Consider the following 22,088-nt stretch of genomic DNA (forward strand, 5'->3'; position numbering starts at 1 on the left):
TGTGTTCGTCGTTCCCGGGGTGTCACACGGAGCGACGTGTGCTGCCATGGGAACGATGAACAACCGGAACACAGAAGGAGGACTGACTTTTTGAAAATGAACGACGTGTCAACGAGCAACAATACGGTGAGTATTTTTGCTCGTTCACAGTCGTTCTGAGGTGTCACACGGTACGATATGTCTAACGATGCCGGATGTGCGTCACTAACGACGTGACCCCGACGACATATCGCCCGATATATCGTACCGTGTGACGCCGGCATAAGTTAATTGATTTTGCAGTTAGCAATGAGCAAGAAACAAACTGCATTTTTTTATGAAACCCAACTGCAGAAATTATGTTTAGCCTGAAATATATGTGCTTAAGTAAAAAAATGCACTTGTGGGAGTCCATATTATTTAACCTTTACAGCAGGCTAAGGTGATGATCAATTAGAAACCGGAGTCTTGATAGTGGATAGAAGCAGAAAACTATGAACAGCAGATGTGTGTGGTTACCATACTGTAGCGCTGAGCTTCTGCACTGTCCAGGACATCATCATCCTCATCATCAAACATGCCAGCCCTGGCCTGGCGCAGATACTCTCCTGTTGGCAAATATATAGTTGAAGTTTAATAGAACTGTATATGCTAACTTCCATAATAATATGACAACTGCAACTAGGAATAAAAACATCAAATTGTCTGGGAATAATATTCCATATAATATTAGTACAGACAAAGAGAAAAGTGAATGACGCAAATTTATTAAAACTGTCTAAGGCTAGTTTCACACTTGCGTTGAACGGTATCCGTTGCATTACGTTGTGTGACGGATGCAACGGATGTGTTGCATATAGTGGCACAACGGATGCAACGGATGCTGCAAAACAACGGAATCCGTTTTGATTTTTTTTTTTTTTACAGTTTACCGGCGGCAGACTATTGTGAACGATCAGCTGATCGCTCCCCGTAGCTGGCCGCCGGGTGATCAGCTGATCGCTCCCCGAAGACGGCCGCCGGGTGATCAGCTGATCGCACCCAGTAGCCAGCCGCCGGGTGATCAGCTGATCGCTCGGCAGCCGAGAATGTGTGCGGGGGCGGAGTGAGGAGTGGGTGGAGCCGAGCGGGGCCATGGCGCTGAGGACAGGGGAGTGTGCGTGTGTGTATGTATATGTGTATGTGTGTGTGTGCGTGTATGTACATACATGCGGAGTGGAGTGCGGGAGGGGGCGGAGCCAAGCGGGGAAGTGTCGGGCTCCCTGGACACGTAGCGAGGGTAAATATCGGCAAAGCACTTTCCTTGGTTACCCAATACTTACCTTGGTTACAGGTGCAGGGAGCCAGAGAGGGCATGCGCAGTGAAATCCAACGGATTGCGCTGCTCAAAAAAAGTTACATGCTGCGTTCCTCCCGCCCGGCGCCGCGTCAAAATAATGACGCTGCATCGTCCAGCGGATGCAACGCTGACACTTGCGTTACAGTGCGTCGTCCATACAAGTCTATGGAGATTAGCGCAGTGCGTTAACAGACTGCGCTATTCTCCATAGTGACGGACTCCGCTGAACGCAAGTGTGAAAGTAGCCTAAAACAAAAACTGTCCACCTTGCCCAGAGCAACCATTCCAGTCGCCAAATAGGAAAGGGTTCTTTACAGTCAGACTGTGGAATGCATGACTGCTAGAGATAGTAATGGCAGACGCTGTAAGAGCATTTAAACAAAGGGCTGGATGATATTCTCGCAACAAATGTCATTGTGGGTTATAAATAATCCGGTGATAGAGAATGTGATATATTTGTATGGGTTGCCAACTATTTGCACAACTTTCTAGCTCCTTCCTCCTCTCTATGTACAATCTTATCAGTAGTAGCTGCCATCTCCCATCTCAGTAATAGGTATACCTGATTTCACTGAAGACTAATTTTACCTATATATTGGGAATATTGAAAATGAAAGCTCAGTCCTGGAGGAGAAAGAAGCAAATTTCTCTAATAAAATATATTACAAAGTTTCTCACTTTCATGTGTACTATTGATTTAGGAAATAAAAATTAAAATGATGTTTACTCTTTAAACACAATAAATTTGTCTCCACTTATAACCACTAGGTGGTACAAAGTATTTTACTTAAAAATATAAAAAAAACCTATAATCACTATTGTCATTAACCTCTCCCAAAGTTTTGCAAAAATTCCCACCAAGTTGCAGCACTGTCTATATATGTGCCAGTATTATGACTATTTGGCTAGATGAAGATTCCACAGCCCCAAAAGCAGTAAAAAAATAATCTATTTATTCATTTGTTGGATGGCAGTTTCTGGTCAAAAATCACATTTTTATTTTTTTTTACTATGATTTGCCTAGGTGTAGAAATTAGTTTTTTTGGCCTAGAATTTTTTACAGATGAAATATATCTGATGATTTTACACCTGATAAAACCATGTAGCCAAGAGTTTTATAAGGAAATCACAGAAATGTAAGGTAATGCCACAATACCGGCATGTGTGACTTCACGCTCTGGTGCATTGGCGTAATTTGAAACTCGTGAGCCCCAATGCAAAATCTCCATCAGGGCCCCCAACTCTCATGGGTCTTTAGTACCCAGTTTCCCCCAAAATAAGACCTACCCCTAAAATAAGCCCTAGGTAGTAATAATTTTTCATAAGGGCCAAAGGGACCATTTTTGCCCACCCTTCCTTCTAGGCTCCGGGGCTTGAGTGCCATTGCAACTATACTACTATAGTTAGGCATCTGCTCTGTTGATATCTCAGCTAAAGCGTAAATTGAGTGGGATTTGGATGTTTAAATCTTTTTAATCGTTTAAACTTTCCCCATCTTAGTAGTGAAATGAAGATTAGCAGGTACTCACGGTTGATATCCGGCAGGCTTTGTACCCTGTCCTGGAGACCTGTCCACAAATATACATTTCAATTATTGATCAGACAGAACATATACTGCCCGCTACAGGTGGATTTTATTGTAACAGTATCATAAAGTCATTCACCTTTTGTTCTTATCTGTTCATGTTTTTTATGTATAATGACAGCCATAAATCAGTTCTGGAGCTGTCACCCGACAGGCAGCACAGGAATGGGACCCTTACCGACTCACAATGGGGTCCATCAGAGGTCTCCTCTGTATTGACTAGAAGAACAGATCTGCATCCTGCCTCTGATTGTCACGCACGGAGTAGGAGATGTTCGTATGTACCGCGTGACACATGCGTTCAGACCGACGGAGGTCTGACACTTTACAAAATCAAAGGGGGGACACTTTAACAATGGTGGGTCCTATGACTAAGGAGAGCGGTGAGGGGACACCCCGTGAACTCACCTCAAGCTGTTACCTGAGCTCCGTAGCATACAGGGTGTTTCAGTCACTGAGCTAGATACCTAATCCCTCTCTAGCCCTGCAAACACCCTGGCTAGGGAAATCGCTGGTGGAAGACACTAGTCCCACCACTGCACTAAAAAACACGAAGAGAAAGGAAAGACAGACAGGGGGATAAACAGAAGGATGCAAACACCAAACTTCATGGCAGCAGACAGACTCCAAACTAGCAGATGAATGGGCACATGACAATTCCTCAGCAGCTCCTTCCACCAGGATGGCAATAGTAGAATGAATTTTAACAACAGCAATGACTGCTGGGAAAACCCCACTATTTAAACCTAAATGGGTGTGGGTTCAAAGCAGCTACAGCTAACCTGCACTGCTATGAGCTGCTAGCAACAAAACCTGATAATAACTCATAAGATACCAAAGGAAAGGAAACTTTGTTTAAAAGAGGAATCTAGATGGAGATGGGAGGCTCCAGTCCTAAGGCGGTCACTAGTCTCAAAACAGCAGGGAAACGACCGTGACACTGATGCAGGTGTGAATACAGCATTAGCTGTGCAGAATAGGACAAGCCTAGATGTAGAGAAGCTAAATGTTTCCCCATAGTCTGCAGCTCTAAATGTGTTCAGGTGGAGCAATCACCCCACATTAGATAATACAGTCATCTCAGACATACCTGTCATGTTAGGTCCTCCTCTACCATCAGACTGCTGCCGCAGGTACAGAGAGCGCAGCACCTTGGCACTGCCGAACCGCTTGAACCTAGCGCGTACGTGGTCATAATACCATTCATGGGACCCAATCTGCACCATTCTGTGGAATATATAGGGGTATTAGCAAGCGAATATTACAGTGCATCCACCTGCTATGTACGCTGCTCTAAAAATTTACACAATGGATATTGATGAATGAAAGATTCAAATTGAAAATCTTTACTGATAAATTGTGTAGTTTGTTAAAAACAAAATGACAAATCAACAGTCAATAGAAACCAGAGTCATCAATCAACCAACTCATCAAAAACTGAAATTATAGTCGGATCCAATTGCAAGAAATTCAGCATGGCAACTCATACTCATGTGACCCAGTAGTGTATGGACTTCATGTGTCTGTATGTGCTCCAGAAAATATCTGGGTATGCTCCTGATGAGATAGTGTGTGGTAACCTCGTGTGGCTGGGGTTGTGCAATCGGTGGCCTGTAATCCGCCTCAGGGTGGCCGAGCTTACTGTCACAGTGGATCCCCACCAAGCTACAGACACACAAAGTTCCCCAAATGTAACCTTGAGATATAGTATTTTTCACTGTAGCTGCCCCTTTTAAGCATCGGGAATAAGCAGTTTTTTTTTTTACTGATGACAACAAGAAGAATAACTATATACAGGTAGTAGGTAATAGCTGGTCAGTGTTTTCTGCACTCACAGTGGAAAGTGGACCCACACATGCAGACAGGCAGACCTCTGAGGGAAAACGTTTCTTATTAGACCAGTTCACTGGTTCTCAGACTGTCCCTCTGGTAATCCTCACTCAGTACTCCTCCCTATGGACTGACTGTGCTTCTCCTCTGAGGCAACTTCTCCTTCTAGTGATGCATTAAATATGCTCCCAACATGCAGGCTGGCAGATCCCCTTCCTCTCCCGATCATTTTTTTTTTCACTGTATAGCTGGAGTTAGCGCTTCTTATTTGCACGTGACTCATACAGCTGCAGTCATTGGGTGAGAGCAGAGTGGGAGATTAATCCTCTGAGTGCTGCCTATCAGCAGGTCTCACAATATGTTACAGAATACACTATACACGCTGAGCATTCCCTCACTCCGGCATGACACACACGAACTGTACACTAATGACACTAAAGGGGGCTTTACACGGTACCGATATCGCTAGCGTGCATAGCCGCCCCCACTGTTTGTGCGACACAGGCCTATCGCTGCCCGTCGCGCACAAAATCGCGCTCCCCCGTCACACGGCTTACCTGCCCTGCGACGTCGCTCTGGCCGGCGATCCACCTCCTTTCTAAGGGGGCGGGTCGTGCGGCGTCACAGTGTCGTCACACAGCAGGCGGCCAATAGAAGCGGAGGGGCGGAGATGAGCCGGACGTAAACATCCCACCCACCTCCTCCTTCCGCATTGCCGATGGAGGTAGGTAAGGAGATGTTCCTCGCTCCTGCAGTGTCACACATAGCGATGTGTGCTGCCGCAGGAACGAGGAACAACATCGCTAATGAGAGGTAAACGATTTTTTGTTTTAGGACGACCTCTCCGCGGCAAACGATTTTGGCCACTTTTGCGATCGTTTTAGGTCGCACATAAGTGTCACAGCTGCAATATCGTTAATGACTCCGGATGTGCGTCACTAACGTCGTGACCCCGACGATGAAACATTAACGATATCGTAGCGTGTAAAGCCCCCTTAAGGCTAAGAACACATATCCGGCTTTTCTGCCATTTGTCGGATCCGGCGCGCTCCCATACAGTGTATATAGTACAGTGACTGAGCGACAAGCTCCGGTCATATGCTGTCATGTGACCGGAGCATGTGACCAGGAAGTTGCAGCGCAGCCACTGTACTGTATACACTGTACGGGAGCGCGCCGGATCCGACAAACGGCAGAAAAGCCGGATGTGTGTCCTTAGCCTAATGATACCAGTACCACTTTTTTCATGTCCGTGTTTAACTATAGATGTGTGAATGAGGCCTTATACTGTGATGTGTAAGTGATCCCTTAATATTTTTGAACCGTGTATGTAAATGGTTATCCCTGACCGTAGCCACCTGCTCAAGACACTGATCTTATGGCTGTTATTTGTAACAAATTTGCCAGTACAGAGGCGTACACATAGTGGGAGTGTAGGAAGGTGGACAAGGACAGTAGGACTCTCCCCTGAAGATATCGGCCGCAATGTTTGAATGATGTCATTTAAGTTGTAGATTTCATATTGTGTTTTTTATATGAGAATGCCGAACCATCTAGTGGCCAGAGTAGAATATGACAATGTTTATTAATGTAATGTGATATGCAGGGTCAGGTTATAGGTGCAGCAGGCACTATAGGGGTTAATTGCAGTTTTGGTTCTAGGAGGAGTTTGGGCACTAGATCTCTGGGAGACAGGAAGTGTTGAGTGAGTGACGAGATGGCTTCCTAAGCAGCAAGATGTGAGGTGTTGCCGGTGGCCCAGGTCCCATACGAGTAGATCTGTTGTCAGCAGCTTGCTGGGCAACGTAGGTGATTCGTGGGGCCCATTGGCCACAAAAGAAAGGAAAAGCCGGCTGGGGATTTAGTGCAGCCAAACGAAAGAGAGATCAGAGTGAGGACCCCCCAGGCGAGAGACGGGGTGGACCACAGGCGGCTGTGGGTGGACGAAGCCCATACGTTCACTAGTAACAGAGCTCAGCTAGGGAACTGCAGAATAGTGCCAGTGGGCACTGGAAGAGAGAAAGAAAGTGATAGAAAGCTGGAAGCAAGAAAGGAAAGGAAAAACTAAACTGATCATTTAAGTGACTGTATTTCCATTAATGCGAATCCTGCAAAGAACTGCTCAGTAATAGTTACGTTTGTTTGAAGTGAAGCTGACTGTGTCGTCTCCTGTTATTCCAAGAAGATAGAACAAAGAGAGGTACAGATAACCCCGAAAAGGCAAGTCAGTGAACGCACTCCATATGTTCAGGGGCCCGATCGTCTGTCTGTGAGCAGGGGTCAGGGGGTCGCATGACACATACAACTACGACTACAGCGCCCCCTCTGCCACCTGTTTACAAAAGCAAGGGGCTGCAGGGGAACCTGGTCCCTGGTGTTTAAGGCGGTTCTAAAGATCTGTTTGGTTAAAGACAAGTGAGAGTTGGGGTCTCTGCTGGAGATTCTGCAGCGAGAACACAAGCTTCAAGTTATGCAGCTGAATCCAAATTAGTATTTGCACATGAGGCCCAGCATCATTATCATATTCTAGTCCCGTGCAGTAAGTGTCGATGTGGCGCCCCTGACGCTTCAGTCGCCACAGGGTACTGTGTCGCGAGCGGAGGAGGGGACGCTGCGCTCACCCACTGCTCGGGTCCGGGTGCTGCTGCTCGGTGGTGGCTCGAGCGGTGGGCCGGATCCCGGGGACTCGAGCGGCGTTCCTCGCCCGTGAGTGAAAAGGGGGAATGGTTTTGGGTTTAGGGATATTGTCCGTGATGCCACCCACGGTTGTGGTGAGGTTGTGACACCACCGCTGCTCTGGACGGGGATCCCAGGAGCGATGACAGGGAGCAGCTTGGATGTTGGTTCTTCCCTCCGTGGGTAGGGGGGTTGGTTGTCCCGGGGCCCGGTGAGGGGTAGGGATGTAGGGCAGGCGGGTTATGGGGCCTGGTGAGGTGCAGGGTCGCGGGGGCAGCGCTGTGCCGCACGGCACGGTGGTACTCACTCAGCCAATGACAAATGCAAAGTCTCCGGTAAAACAAACGGCTTGATGGACGGGTCCCACAGACGGCTGCGGTGTTTCTCCTCCCGGCAGGTTGATGGTGACTGCCTTTCCCTGCACCTGTGTAGTGTGTACGGTTCCAATGGGTTCCCACCGGTAACCCGCTCCCCAGCTTGGATGGGTGCTGAAGGAGCCCCTTTTGCCCGCAGGCTCTGGCCCTGGGAACTGTAGCCTTGGTGGTGACTGTGTTTCCCTTTACGGTTTGAGCTGTCGCCTTCAATCGGGTCTTGGCTGCTGGGAAACCCCGGAGGTTCCCTTCGCTAATGGATTTGACAATTTCAACGGTGACTCCTAGCCTTGTCGGGGTCCGTAAGCCCTGCCGGATGGTGCTGGCTTCTCTTTGTTCACCGGTCCGGTACCGCCGGGCCACCGCCCGTCCACGGTCCTTACGGCTCACTCTAATCGGCCTCTCCTGCAGACGGTCACCACCGTCTGCCAACCTTGCCACACACCCGGACCACCTTCAGACTGCTCCACTACCACTTTACTTCCTCTCACTTCCCCTTCAAACTCTCAACTCCTCTGCTTCCTTTTCCCGCCTCCAGGACTGTGTACTCCTCGGTGGGCGGGACCAACCGCCTGGCCCACCCCCTGGTGTGGACATCAGCCCCTGGAGGAAAGCAACAAGGATTTTGTGTTTGGCTTCGGTGTGCCTAACCGGGGTGTGGGGTGTGTTGGTGTTGTTCTGTGACGACCTGGCTTGTCCAGGGCGCCACAACTGCACCTCACTTAAGGTGTGGTACTCATCCTGGGTCCAGAGGAGGTCGGTGTGACGACATGGACTCTCATGGGTTAAAGTTTCTTAAAATTCAGCCAGACAGCATGATAGATTGACGGGGGAGAAGTCCCTCATTGTTTTTACAAGACTCTTGTTTTCTCAATGTAATTGTGTTGGCCACTGAAAGCCAGACGTATTGTTCTCCAGACTTTTCCAGTAACCATTGTATTGTAGTTGTGTATTGCTAATGTGATTACCTTAGTAGCCATTGTCGAGTCTGTGACTTGCAGACTTCATGTAGATATCTTCAGTCTTTCTATGCACATCATTTAAATGAACATTGTCCCTGCAGCTTGAGATTCATCCAATGGGAGAGGCGATCTTGTCCAACCAATCGATGAGGACGCAGTGTATCCAAGTGGAAGGCTGTGGCTATAAAAGGGATTTCTTTAAGCCACCAGGTGGTTGTTGATGGATGCTGATGGATCCAGTCTAAGCTCTTCGGAGCTGACTAGAGGATCAGGATATCTTATGGCTTCAATCTACGGACTCCGGTTCCGGTTGGAGACCATATCCACAGCCTAGGGATTTCGACTCCGGCTGCAGGATTGTATCATCATACCAGGACTACCTAAGGAGGACACTCAGGTTGGGACAGTTCAGTCACCTGTTAAAGACTTTGCAGACCTCAGCCAGCTTCCTAAATCTTGCATTATTCCATTCTCGGTGGGTGCCCGCCAAAAGCGGGGTGCTGCTGGATTGGAGTAAATAGCCCTGGAACCTCTGAGGCATGGACATTCTAAATCCCTGGTGAGCCAGCGGAAGGGTGAGACTCTGTTGCCTGTTACATTTGTGTGTTTTGCTGGTTATGTGTTATGTGCCGTTAATATTTTGGGGATCTATGACCCTGGAATTGTAGATTCTGGCCAAAATTAAGCATACACACCCCTTTTTTCAATTCCCCCTTATCCGCTAATAACCACTCAGACACCAATTTAACTTTTGGATAATTTTGGCCATAGCAGCCATTTATTAAACAAATACATAACATGTAAAAATTTGCATTGTGGTAAGGTCCTTGAAGCTAAAACCCTGGTGATTCACATAAAATAACCAAATTGCTCCCAGCCGTTACCCACACTGGCTCAGGAGCACCAAAGAAGGGTTATTCCTTCATTAACCACCAAAAAACACCCACGGGGGCCCCGACATACCCCGTCGGGATCCCCCAAAAATCACCAGGTGACCAACCATTCTGCCAATGAGGGGATCCATACCCGGATGGGTTCCCCGAACCAATTTAAAACCAACTTCAAGGACCCACCAATAAACCTGCCACAACGATGGCACCTTGATAACCTTCAAGTGCCTGAGACCCCCCGCAATAGCAAAGCTCGCTCAATACCTCCTTGCAATCCAAGGGCCCACAAATCAATCCCTACTGCATTCAAATGCACCCCATCCGCCTACCAAAATTCGTCATCCTCCCGCTCCAGCTCAAAATGCCGAGCTGCAACTCCCCCGTTGCAGCCAACCAATTTTTGAGATAACCCTATTAACCTTCACCCGCGCCTTATTTAGCTTCTCCACAGACCATGCTTTCGCCCAAACCCTTCTCGGAACCATGTCCACCCACACAATTGTCATGCCTGGAAAAGACACCCATAACCGCAACAAGTCATGCTTAATATCTTTTAACAAAATGCGAAAAAGCCGCTCACCCAAATAATTTCCTCGACGTAAAACCAAAATGTCAGGGGCCAGCCCAAATGGGCATAGTTATGCATCTCCTGCAACACCGTATTCCACCCCATACCCCTGATCCCAAGCCATCCGACAAGAGCCCTATCCCTCTGAAAAAACTAGCTGTCTCCTGTTCCTTCTCGTATCTGCTCTCTGTGCTCCCCAGTACACATTAGAATGGCCCAGGATCCAGACCAGGCAAGAAAAAGGGGGGGGTGTCTGAAAAACAAAGCACTAACAAAAATATCCAGTAGCTCCAATACAAACACAAAGAATGACACCCCCCCCCACGCCCACTTCAGAACCAGTCTTCCGATCAGTTGCCCATGAAAACCATTGGGAACATACGACTTACAACGCTGATACTTCCATCGACCAATCTGTTTAACGGTCTCAGCAGGGAGACCACACATAGAGGCTTCCATCGCCGCCACAATACGAAAAGAATGCAACGCAAACATCACCGAAACCAACCCCAATGATCTCAAACATGCCCAAAAACACTAATGAACTGATATCTGGACAAAAAGACCCGTCCTCGCGACATAACAATGGGCCATCCTGACTCGGGTGGATCTTTGCAAAACTCAAAAACACACTGCCAATGGCACATCCCCGATGCCGTAATCTTCCCTAAACGAACCCGCCTGCCTGCCCCTACTTGATCCATTTTTTGATTTCTGGATCCAAAATTCGATCCCCATGCTCCAAAATTAGGACGTATTTAAATTAGGACTTAAATTGGGCGTATTACCCAAGCCCCCGGGGCACGTCATACTGGGAAATACCAATTTGCCAATACGCAAAGCCCCGAAAAACCGCCAACGAAAAACCAACCGGAACAAGGATACTTCAATGCAGATGTACAAACTACTCGCAATACCCTAGCCAAACAATCCAATAAGGTGAATAACACAGGCCGTCTACCATCACGCGGCCTATGGCCCCTATGAAAACCTTTCAGCGCCTGAACTTCCCAAAAATTCTTTGTCAAATCCTGTACACCTCGCAACCAGAAATCGAATGCCAAACCTGCAATCAAATGACTCAACTTCGTGGAAGACCAACCTGTTATCGCCACTTCCCCCAATTTTCGCAGGAACAGTCCTAACTGAGAATCCTCAGTCAGCATGCAACCACCCAACCACTACTCCCAGAGAACCCATGTGGCCTGATACGCCGCCCACGTGGTACCAGCCAAACAGCCCAAATCAGTGGCCTTGCTGCTTGAAGACCACGCTCCAAAGCTGCGCAGGGGACTACAAGCTGCTGCCGTCCGCCTCTACCGCAAAATCCCGGAAGCAATCTCACTGAAAACAAGAGAGGAAATCCACTATTAGGTTCTCTATACCTGGTACCTGAGCTGCTGTGACACGTATTAATTTCCAAATAAATAAAGACCAGCTGCCGCAACCCCAGAACAACTTGTGGGAGAATATGCCGAGCCGTTATTAATCGCCAGCACCACCCCCATATTGTCACAGTTGAACCGGATTTACTTATTCGACAACTGGTCCCTCCCCAAATGAAGTGCGACCATCATTGGAAAAAATTTCCAATAGCGACACATTCCTTGTCAACCCCTCCGCCATCCAACTTTCTGGCCACCAATCCGCACACCACTGACCCTGAAAAAAGGCCCCGAAACCTGAGTCACCCGCAGCATTTGTAAACAATTCCAATTTGAAATTATCCACTACCTCATCCTTAAGCAACGAACGACCATTGTCCTGCTCCCCAAAAACTCTCCCCAAACCGACAAGTGCACTCTATGTTCCGCCGACAAACGTATGTAGGGGTGAGGAGCAAGCACTCCAGCTTTAGTGCAAGCTAGCCGACGTGAAAACTCGGCCCATTGACATTACCCGACACGCAATATTAAGTTTTCCCCAATAGTGATTGAACCTCCTTTAATTGTAATTTCCTCACCCGGCATGCCCTTGCTACCTCAACCTTAAGCGTGGCAACCTGTCGTCAGGAAGCCGAACCTCCCAAATCACTGAGTCAATTACAATGGCCAGAAAATAAATACAGGTATTTGGCCCAACAGTTTTTTCCAGGTGCCAAAGGCACCCCAAAGCCTCTCATTATCCATTCCATTGCTGTTAGAATGCTGGTGCCTGTGCCGAAACAGCCAATCCCACACACCAAAAATTCACCCCGGTAAGGTACCAGTGATGCCAAACTAGAAACATCACGCCCCACCCATTTTAAAAAAGAACTAAAGGTTTCAATAAATGTGCACGATACTGCACAACTCATTGGTAAGCAGGGGTCTCCAAAACAATCTCGCTCCCAAAAACAACCCAATAACCGAACACTGTTTGGATGAACTGGTAAGAGCCAGAAAGCTGCCTCAATATCTGTCTATTGCCATCAACACACCCCTCCCACAACTCTTTACCTACTTTGTAGCCTCATCAAATGACGTATGCACCACCTAACGAAGCTCAGCCAGTATACCATCATTCGCTGACCTACCCCTGGGATGAGACAAATGGTGGATCAGCCGAACTTTACCTGGCTCCTTCTTGGGCCCCACCCCAAATGGCGAAACCACAAAATTAGAAAAAGGTAGGAGGGTGCCTAATCGTGCCCCCCATTCTCCCCAACGCCACCTCCTTTCCTAACTTTCCACCTACCACCGCCACATGTTGATACGCCGAGGTAGATTCCTGGTTGTCCCTGGAACTTCAAAACAGGGAAAGGAATCCTAAAACCCTCCCCAAAACCCAACCTCAAAACTTCAGCTTTGTCCTTATCAGGATCCCTATTTAGGTACGGAAGCATCGCAACTAAGATCACCGTTGTCTGACCCCTGGACGCCCCATGGGATGCTCCGTTACAATGGGTGCAGAGGTGTTCAAACAACGGCAAGTGGCACCGAACTTGCATTCCCTCTCATTAACTTACCAACACGAACCTGACTTCTAGGACCCTTTCTGTCCGTACTGACCACTGGCACCCCAGCTTCCTGACCGGCCGGGGAACCCGGCCCCGCCCTGAAATGACTGCCCATATCTGGCTGCCGCCATCACCCACAACCACAAACCTATATCCTTCTGATCCCATCTTATGGATGGACGGTAGCCATCCTCTGATGAAACTGCTCGTCATAACGGATCCAGGTCTACCCCCCATAAATCCTATAGGCCTCACCAATCGAGCCCATATAGCAAAACAAATGAAAAACAATTCTCCGGCGCCTTTTCGCCAATTACTCTTGCCCAAACTGCAACGCCTGCAACCAATTAACAAATGTCTGAGGAATCAAGCGCCATCGCCACTTCTCCACATCTTCCTTCTTGCTATCGTCTTTTCCCCTTTGTCAAAATACATCTTGTCACCTCCGTACTCTTTTCTGTTTGAACTGACACTAATACTGGGGAAGAGATACTCCCAACTGTGGACTCACTAGCCGCAATGACGGACGAATGAACCCAAGCCGCCACTGGCCCCGGGGTTTTCCCTGGCCCCCAATCCGTGCCCGCAACTGGCGAACGCAACTTAAATTCTGACAACTCCCCACTTAACGCATTCCCCCCAACACCCGCTGGCACCCCTAATCCTAACCCCAGCTGACCTGTCACCCCCCCTTACTGTGTACCTGACCAGCATGTGAAGACAAACAAGACATTGAATCATACTCACCAGGCTGCACAAAGGTAGAAACCCTGCCAGCCGGACCACCTGCATCCTGACGTCCCTCCTGCCGATCTAGCATGACTTGGCTCCTCCCATCTGACTCTGCTCCATTGCTTGTGTAGCCGCGCGGCACGAGGACCCCACCGGCCGCATATCCTGGACATGATGATCAGTAGCGCCGACCAACAGGGGGAGCCCCGTATTAACCTCTGGGCTCTCCAAGCACGGCCCCCCCTGCTCCGCTCCATGTGGCCCCTCTTCCAGACAGGGCCTCTGTAGCCGCAGGCCCTGAATGCCAGGCCCGATGTATTTCCGACCGCAGCCGCCTGGCTCCGCCCACCTCACAGGGATCCATCCGGGGTACTATCGCTGCAGGGAGAGGCTCAGGGCGCTCGGCAGGTACATCACCAGAGCGCCCCGCTGCACCGCCGACGTCACTCGCAGACAAGGCGGCAGCAGGCCCCGCCCCCCAACTCCAGCGCAGGCCTGCTAACCGCCGCTGGGCCCAGCCACCCGTTAGAATTCCTCAAAGGCCGGGGCCTGCTGAACCTCTCAGCTCACGGCGTCCGGCCTGGAGGGTCCCCGGAGGGGCTTCTGTGGCGACGCTGGGCCCTGGGAGTCAGGTCAGGCGACAGCCTCTCTGGCGGTCCAGACCTCCGGGGGCGCCGCTGTTGTAGGGATGCAGTCCCTGCCCCCTCCGGACTCCCACCGGTGATCCCCGCTACAGTGTTCTGTAGCCACCTAGGGGGATGGTTGCCGGCAGTAGCTCTCGTGCTCCAGGAGCTAATCCACAGACGGGGATGGGGACTCTCACTGGTGTCCCAGAGCGGGAAAAGTGCCGCTCCTCCCCCAGCTTCACCTTTTAACTGTACCCTGACTTACTCCCCCTCCCCCACCCGTGACATCATGACCTCCACTCCAATCAGTGTCATGCTGGCCTCCACACATGCCCGGGGGGAGGGGGGTCAGTGCTCCGGCCATTCTATAAAGTCTAATTATTGTGGTTCCCTCACCCTGTGTTGTCTGAGTAGTGTTACGCCCACGGTTAAGGAGGCCGGCGTTCAGTTGGGATGAGCCCTGAGCCACGCTGTCTTTCTAAATGCGGCGGGTTTTAGTGGACGAGAGCACCCACTGAGCCCCGTGTCTCCACAGTCGGTACCAGTTCCACAACACACAAACTCATACATACAGTCAGGTTGCTGTCCCTATTGGGAACCGGGCTAGGGTCTGGTCTTAAGGTAGTCACCAAACATGGGGGGCTGCTACCCACTAGTGACAGGGAACAGGGGGAGGAGTTGCCACCAGGGGGAGTTAGGAGCTGACACAGCAGTGAGGAACTTCTCCAGCAGGAGAGGAGCGGAAGGGTTTTTCGGTAGCTCCTGGGGGACAGAGGAGATAATATGATAGCCGAGGGGAGAGCTTCATTGCACCCTCGGGACTGGTGCTGTTCAGGGAACAGACTTTACGTTGTATCACCTGAATCTGCCGGACAGGGGGATTGTTTGTCCCTCTGGCCACCACAACATCCCGGAGCACAGACTCAGGTTCTTATTGCCGGTGCCAGCGCCCTGCGCTTCGGCGCCAATGGCCATTCCAGCCCTCACCATCCTCCCCGTGGCCCACTCCACCTGTGGGGAGCAGAACCATCCTTGCTGCGACACCATCCGCCCCGGAGGACAGCGACTGCTGCGACGGCTAATTCCTGGCTGCATACCGCAGGTGGCGTCACAAGACAACTATAACGCCCAACCTCCTCAACCACCATCATCCCATTCTCCATCCCTTTTATTGTACACTTTGGGGCCACGAAGCCGGGCAGGGCCACCTGTGACTTCCTATACCCAATATCACCGGCCCAGTGACGAGTACATTTAACCCCTGCCCCGTGGGTGCTACATCGACATAAGATACATTTTCTGGCAGCCATTCCCACTCTGTCCCTTTTGTGACTATTGCTTATTCTAGAGCAGGTAGAACTGGAATTTTGCTTAGAAATCTGCAAAGCCGGAAATGGTTTCTACATACAACAGATTGTGTTACATTCCTACCATGAACTGGAGCAGAGATTTCTTGTGTGGAATAAGTATTTTTAGTATTCACACAATTAACTCTGGTATGTGATTTTGCATTACAACTTTATAGCTCTGCTTTGGTAAGTTGTAACGAGTGGCTTTATCAGAAAAAATACTTTTCAAAATTGCACCACTATTGATGGTGCTTCCGGCATCCCAAGTAAATACCTGTTTATTCTAAGGAAAACACAGCTGCCGTAGCTCGGCATTTTTCCTGGTAGACATGTCACTACATGAGTATGCAGTGCTGTGATTAAATGGCAGCTCCTATAGAGCGGCTCTCCTTTATGTCTCATATGTGTCAGTGCGGAATGATGTTGTACGACCCAGTCAGTCAAATGGACAGATGATGTCTTCATGTACAACCAAAACTGATAGTAATAGGAGAAAAAAATGTGGAGAACCAAGAAAAGAAAAAACTCCTAAAAATATAATTTTATTATAGTTAATTATTAAAATCTATAAGTATAAAACGAAAATTGCTTTTACGTGGTCTTTATATAGACAAAGAAATTAAGTGGGTGTAAAGGGGTGATAGATCCGATTCGTGGGGGCAGTGTTGGTTATTTTACTGTTCTCTATAGTTGTCCCTACCTTGAGAACAGTAAAATAACCAACACTGCCCCCACGAATCGGATCTATCACCCCTTTACACCCACTTAATTTCTTTGTCTATATAAAGACTACGTAAAAGCAATTTTCGTTTTATACTTATAGATTTTAATAACTATAATAAAATTATATTTTTAGGAGTTTTTTCTTTTCTTGGTTTTCCAGATGATGTCTTCAAAAGACAATCCCGTTCATAAAGATGCATGCATCCACCACTAGAGGGAGCCGATTTCATACTGAAGTAAATGAGAGCTGTAGTAATCTATATGCTTTCAGTTCCTCTAGTTGGCAGCCGCAGATGGACACAGTGGCAATGCCACAGCAAATGGAATTAATTCAGGATCTTTTGACACAGGCGTCATGGTAATCCATGCTACGCCTGCGCAGAAGTTATGATATTTTAAAGAGAAGTGGTCACTCAAAAAAATTGAGTTAAACACCTTGTAAAAATCCCTGATCTTTTCAATTTTTGCTGTAACATTGAAGGGATATTCACATTTTTAGCATCTGGAGCGAAGTACATGAAATCTCTGCTTTCAGTTAATTTGGGCGTTTTTCAGTCTTCTCCGGTAGCGTGTGCTTCCTTCTCTCACTCCCCTTCTCTGCCACTCACAGCTCGACAGCTGAACTAGCAGTTAAGGCTAGTTTCACACTTGCGTTGGACGGGATCCGTAGCATTGCGTTGTGTGACGCATGCAACGGATGTGTTGCATATAGTAGCACAACGCATGCTACAGATCGTACAAAATAACGCAATCCATTGTAGGTTTTTTTCCTTGACTTTACACATCTGAGCATGCGCAGTTGTGTAAAGACAGCTGCGTTAACAGAATCCGTCAAATGACGGATTCTAACGTAATCCGCCACCATAGGCGTCCATTATAAAAACAACGGACGCCGACGGAATGCTGCAGGTTGCGTTTTTTTGACACTCCGCCAAGTGCAGAAAAACGCTACATGCAGCGTTCCATCCGCCCGATGCTCACTGACGGTCAGCGTCAAAACAACTGATGCGCTGCGGGGCGGATGCAATGCAAGACCATCCGTTGCTATCCGTAGCTAATAGAAGTCTAGGAGGAATATAACGGTTTCCTGTAACGGTTACCGTAATTCCTCAAGGCTGCGGATAGCAACGGAAGCCGTCCAACGCAAGTGTGAAACTAGCCTTACCAGTCTCAGACGCTGCTAAGCTTTGATTGGCAGCATCTGGGTGTCACCAGGTGACTGTTAGGATAGCGGGGGACAAGGGCTCCTATGCTGTCCCTCAAGCTAGGGGATGCTAGGCTATCTATAACCTCAGGGTTAGTCCTGATAGTGGAGATGCAGGAGTCCCATTCCTGCTATGCTCCTGAGCAGTTCTACTCTGATACCCCCCCTCCCACCAGGGAAGTATTGGGCAGGCGTGTGATGGAAAACAGATAAAGACAAACAAGATAAAAACAAAACTCTGACACATAGTAATAGGCAAAGAGAAAATAATGAGAAAAGCAAGAGCAGGAAGGTAGCAACAAGGGTTAACTCCACAATTGCACTTAGCAACAAGTAGGACAACCACCAGATAGTCTGGCTCACAACAACGCACCAGACCAGCTAAGATAAACTATAGGTGCTGGGATATAGTCAGCATAGATAGGAGTGGAGCGGATGTGACTGGCTTCCCCACAACATGTGATCAAAAGTGACTAACAAGCAGATTAGCAGAGATTAACTCTTGCTAGCCTGCCTATGAATTAACACTCTGCAGGTCATCGCCCGAGTCTACCTGCATTGATCACAGACACCAGAAAAGTTATTGGGCAGAATCTGTGGTCTGAACAAAACCTGCTGCCGCCATGACAATCGATGAAGTTTGTAAAAATTTCCGTGTGACACTCGAAGGGAGAGGTGGAAGCACACGCCCCCACAGTATACTCTGAAGAAACACCCAGGTTGGACTGCAAGCAGAGATTTCACATACTGTGCTCCAGAAGTAACACATTTCTGCAATGGAGTGGTATTTAAATCAATGTTTTGACACATTTTCTTTATAAAAGGTCATTATAACGTCTATACAGGAATGACATGAACTACAATGATAACAGTGGCAAAAGATCCTGAAATTCTTTTTGATGCAAACTTTTGGCACAAAATATTCTGACCATTGATTATGCCATAGAACTGATTCATTGATTACACAAATGTTACCTACCTGGAGGCCCTACATGTATCACACACCCAGCCCTGTTCTTTCTTGTTGTAGCGGCTGCAGTTTTTGCAGACATATAATTGACAGTCTTTGCACTGGCGCTTGCTGTTGATCAGGAACTGGAAGGGTTGCAGGCAGTGAATGCAGTGACTGCTGTTCAGTTGACTCTGATTGCACAGGAGATCCCGCTTACTGCTCTCCTTTTCTAGTTTTTCTTTTAGGTCACTGCAAATGTAAAGAAAAGGACGATAAAGATCAGAAAGAAATTAATATACCATACACAAGAAATTTTATGAATATCATGTATCTGAAACCGACTACTCCAGAGAATGCACCACTAGACCTTAAAGTGTGTATTATGCCTGCTTTACACGCTTCAATAGATCTTTCAATCCGTCGTCGGGGTCAAGTTGTAAGTGACGCACATCTGGCATCGTTCGTGACGTATTTGCGTGTGACACCTACGTGCGATCAAGATTGAACGCAAATACGGTGATCGCATACACGTCGTTTATTCCTCATACATTGGACGTTTTGTTGTATGAACCTAGTCAATTGAAACATGTGACATCCCTCATATGATTTTGATGTCTCAGGCTATGTGCGCAGGTGTGCGCTCTGCACCGCAGCTTAAAAAAGGTCCGCTTCAGAGCGCAGCTGAAAAGCTGCGTTCTGAAGCGCCTCACAATGTCTGTCATTCACTAATCTCTGTCAGTCGGTCACTATCTCTGTCCATGTCAGGCTATCCGTCTTACGCCCTCCCTCATACTCACCGATCCCCGATCACCGGCGCGGCGCTGCACGGCATTCACACTGCTCCGGCGACTTTTACTATTTTGAAAAAGCTTGCCGCTCATTAAACAATCTCGTATTCCCTGCTTTCCCCTCCCACCGGCGCCTATGATTGGTTGCAGTGAGACACGCCCCCACGCTGAGTGACAGGTGTCTCACTGCACCCAATCACAGAAGCCGGTGGGCGTGTCTATACTGTGCAGTGAAATAAATAATTAAATAATTAAAAAAAACGGCGTGTGGTCCCCCCCAATTTTAAAACCAGCCAGATAAAGCCATACGGCTGAAGGCTGGTATTCTCAGGATGGGGAACTCCACGTTATGGGGAGCCCCCCAGCCTAACAATATCAGCCAGCAGCCGCCCAGAATTGCCGCATACATTAGATGCGACAGTTCTGGGACTGTACCCGGCTCTTCCCGATTTGCCCTGGTGCTTTGGCAAATCGGGGTAATAAGGAGTTATTGGCAGCCCATAGCTGCCAATAACTCCTAGATTAATCATGTCAGGCGTCTCCCCAAGATACCTTCCATGATTAATCTGTAAGTGACAGTAAATAAACACACACACCCAAAAAAATCCTTTATTAGAAATAAAAAACACAAACATATACAGTCAGGGCCAGAAATATTTGGACAGTGACACAAGTTTTGTTATTTTAGCTGTTTACAAAATCATGTTCAGAAATACAATTATATATATAATATGGGCTGAAAGTGCACACTCCCAGCTGCAATATGAGAGTTTTCACATCCAAATCGGAGAAAGGGTTTAGGAATCATAGCTCTGTAATGCATAGCCTCCTCTTTTTCAAGGGACCAAAAGTAATTGGACAAGGGACTCTAAGGGCTGCAATTAACTCTGAAGGCGTCTCCCTCGTTAACCTGTAATCAATGAAGTAGTTAAAAGGTCTGGGGTTGATTACAGGTGTGTGGTTTTGCATTTGGAAGCTGTTGCTGTGACCAGACAACATGCGGTCTAAGGAACTCTCAATTGAGGTGAAGCAGAACATCCTGAGGCTGAAAAAAAAGAAAAAATCCATCAGAGAGATAGCAGACATGCTTGGCGTAGCAAAATCAACAGTCGAGTACATTCTGAGAAAAAAGGAATTGACTGGTGAGCTTGGGAACTCAAAAAGGTCTGGGCGTCCACGGATGACAACAGTGGTGGATGATCGCCGCATACTTTCTTTGGTGAAGAAGAACCCGTTCACAACATCAACTGAAGTCCAGAACACTATCAGTGAAGTAGGTGTATCTGTCTCTAAGTCAACAGTAAAGAGAAGACTCCATGAAAGTAAATACAAAGGGTTCACATCTAGATGCAAACCATTCATCAATTCCAAAAATAGACAGGCCAGAGTTACATTTGCTGAAAAACACCTCATGAAGCCAGCTCAGTTCTGGAAAAGTATTCTATGGACAGATGAGACAAAGATCAACCTGTACCAGAATGATGGGAAGAAAAAAGTTTAGAGAAGAAAGGGAACGGCACATGATCCAAGGCACACCACATCCTCTGTAAAACATGGTGGAGGCAACGTGATGGCATGGGCATGCATGGCTTTCAATGGCACTGGGTCACTTGTGTTTATTGATGACATAACAGCAGACAAGAGTAGCCGGATGAATTCTGAAGTGTACCGGGATATACTTTCAGCCCAGATTCAGCCAAATGCCGCAAAGTTGATCGGACGGCGCTTCATAGTACAGATGGACAATGACCCCAAGCATACAGCCAAAGCTACCCAGGAGTTCATGAGTGCAAAAAAGTGGAACATTCTGCAATGGCCAAGTCAATCACCAGATCTTAACCCAATTGAGCATGCATTTCACTTGCTCAAATCCAGACTTAAGACGGAAAGACCCACAAAAAAGCAAGACCTGAAGGCTGCGGCTGTAAAGGCCTGGCAAAGCATTAAGAAGGAGGAAACCCAGCGTTTGGTGATGCCCATGGGTTCCAGACTTAAGGCAGTGATTGCCTCCAAAGGATTCGCAACAAAATATTGAAAATAAAAATATTTTGTTTGGGTTTGGTTTATTTGTCCAATTACTTTTGACCTCCTAAAATGTGGAGTGTTTGTAAAGAAATGTGTACAATTCCTACAATTTCTATCAGATATTTTTGTTCAAACCTTCAAATTAAACGTTACAATCTGCACTTGAATTCTGTTGTAGAAGTTTCATTTCAAATCCAATGTGGTGGCATGCAGAGCCCAACTCGCGAAAATTGTGTCACTGTCCAAATATTTCTGGACCTAACTGTACCCTCGTTCACCACTTTAATAAGCCCGAAAAAGGCCTCCATGTCTGGCGTAATCCTGGATGATCCAGCTGTGACGGGGTATGCAACAGAGCAGTGAGGGACGCCAGGCCAAGGAACAATCCAAAGGGTTTTATTGGAACCACAAAGATAAAGCAGCAAACATAAATATAAATCCTTCAAATCTGCAAGGAGTCCAACAGGGTGAACAACAAAACACAATCCCACGTGGCCGCGGATCTCCAGTCTGTAACTAATCGGCACTGATGCTCAAAGTCCTGAAAGAAG

General features: G+C 47.8%; 1 protein-coding gene across 6 annotated transcripts in view; it reads right to left on the minus strand.

Moving 5' to 3' along the window:
• Positions 1-22,088, minus strand: part of MLPH (melanophilin) — a 101,944-nt gene that overhangs the window by 44,519 nt on the left and 35,337 nt on the right. For all 6 annotated transcript variants that reach the window (XM_075317515.1, XM_075317518.1, XM_075317519.1 and 3 more), the window contains 4 exons: positions 18,752-18,973; positions 3,994-4,130; positions 2,848-2,886; positions 499-587 (listed from right to left, as the gene is read on the minus strand). In XM_075317515.1, the coding sequence (XP_075173630.1) occupies positions 499-587; positions 2,848-2,886; positions 3,994-4,130; positions 18,752-18,973 (487 nt within the window). The remainder of the gene's footprint in view (positions 1-498; positions 588-2,847; positions 2,887-3,993; positions 4,131-18,751; positions 18,974-22,088) is intronic.

The sequence above is a fragment of the Anomaloglossus baeobatrachus genome, chromosome 7, assembly GCF_048569485.1.
Source record: "Anomaloglossus baeobatrachus isolate aAnoBae1 chromosome 7, aAnoBae1.hap1, whole genome shotgun sequence".
Classification (NCBI taxonomy): Eukaryota; Metazoa; Chordata; class Amphibia; order Anura; family Aromobatidae; genus Anomaloglossus; species Anomaloglossus baeobatrachus.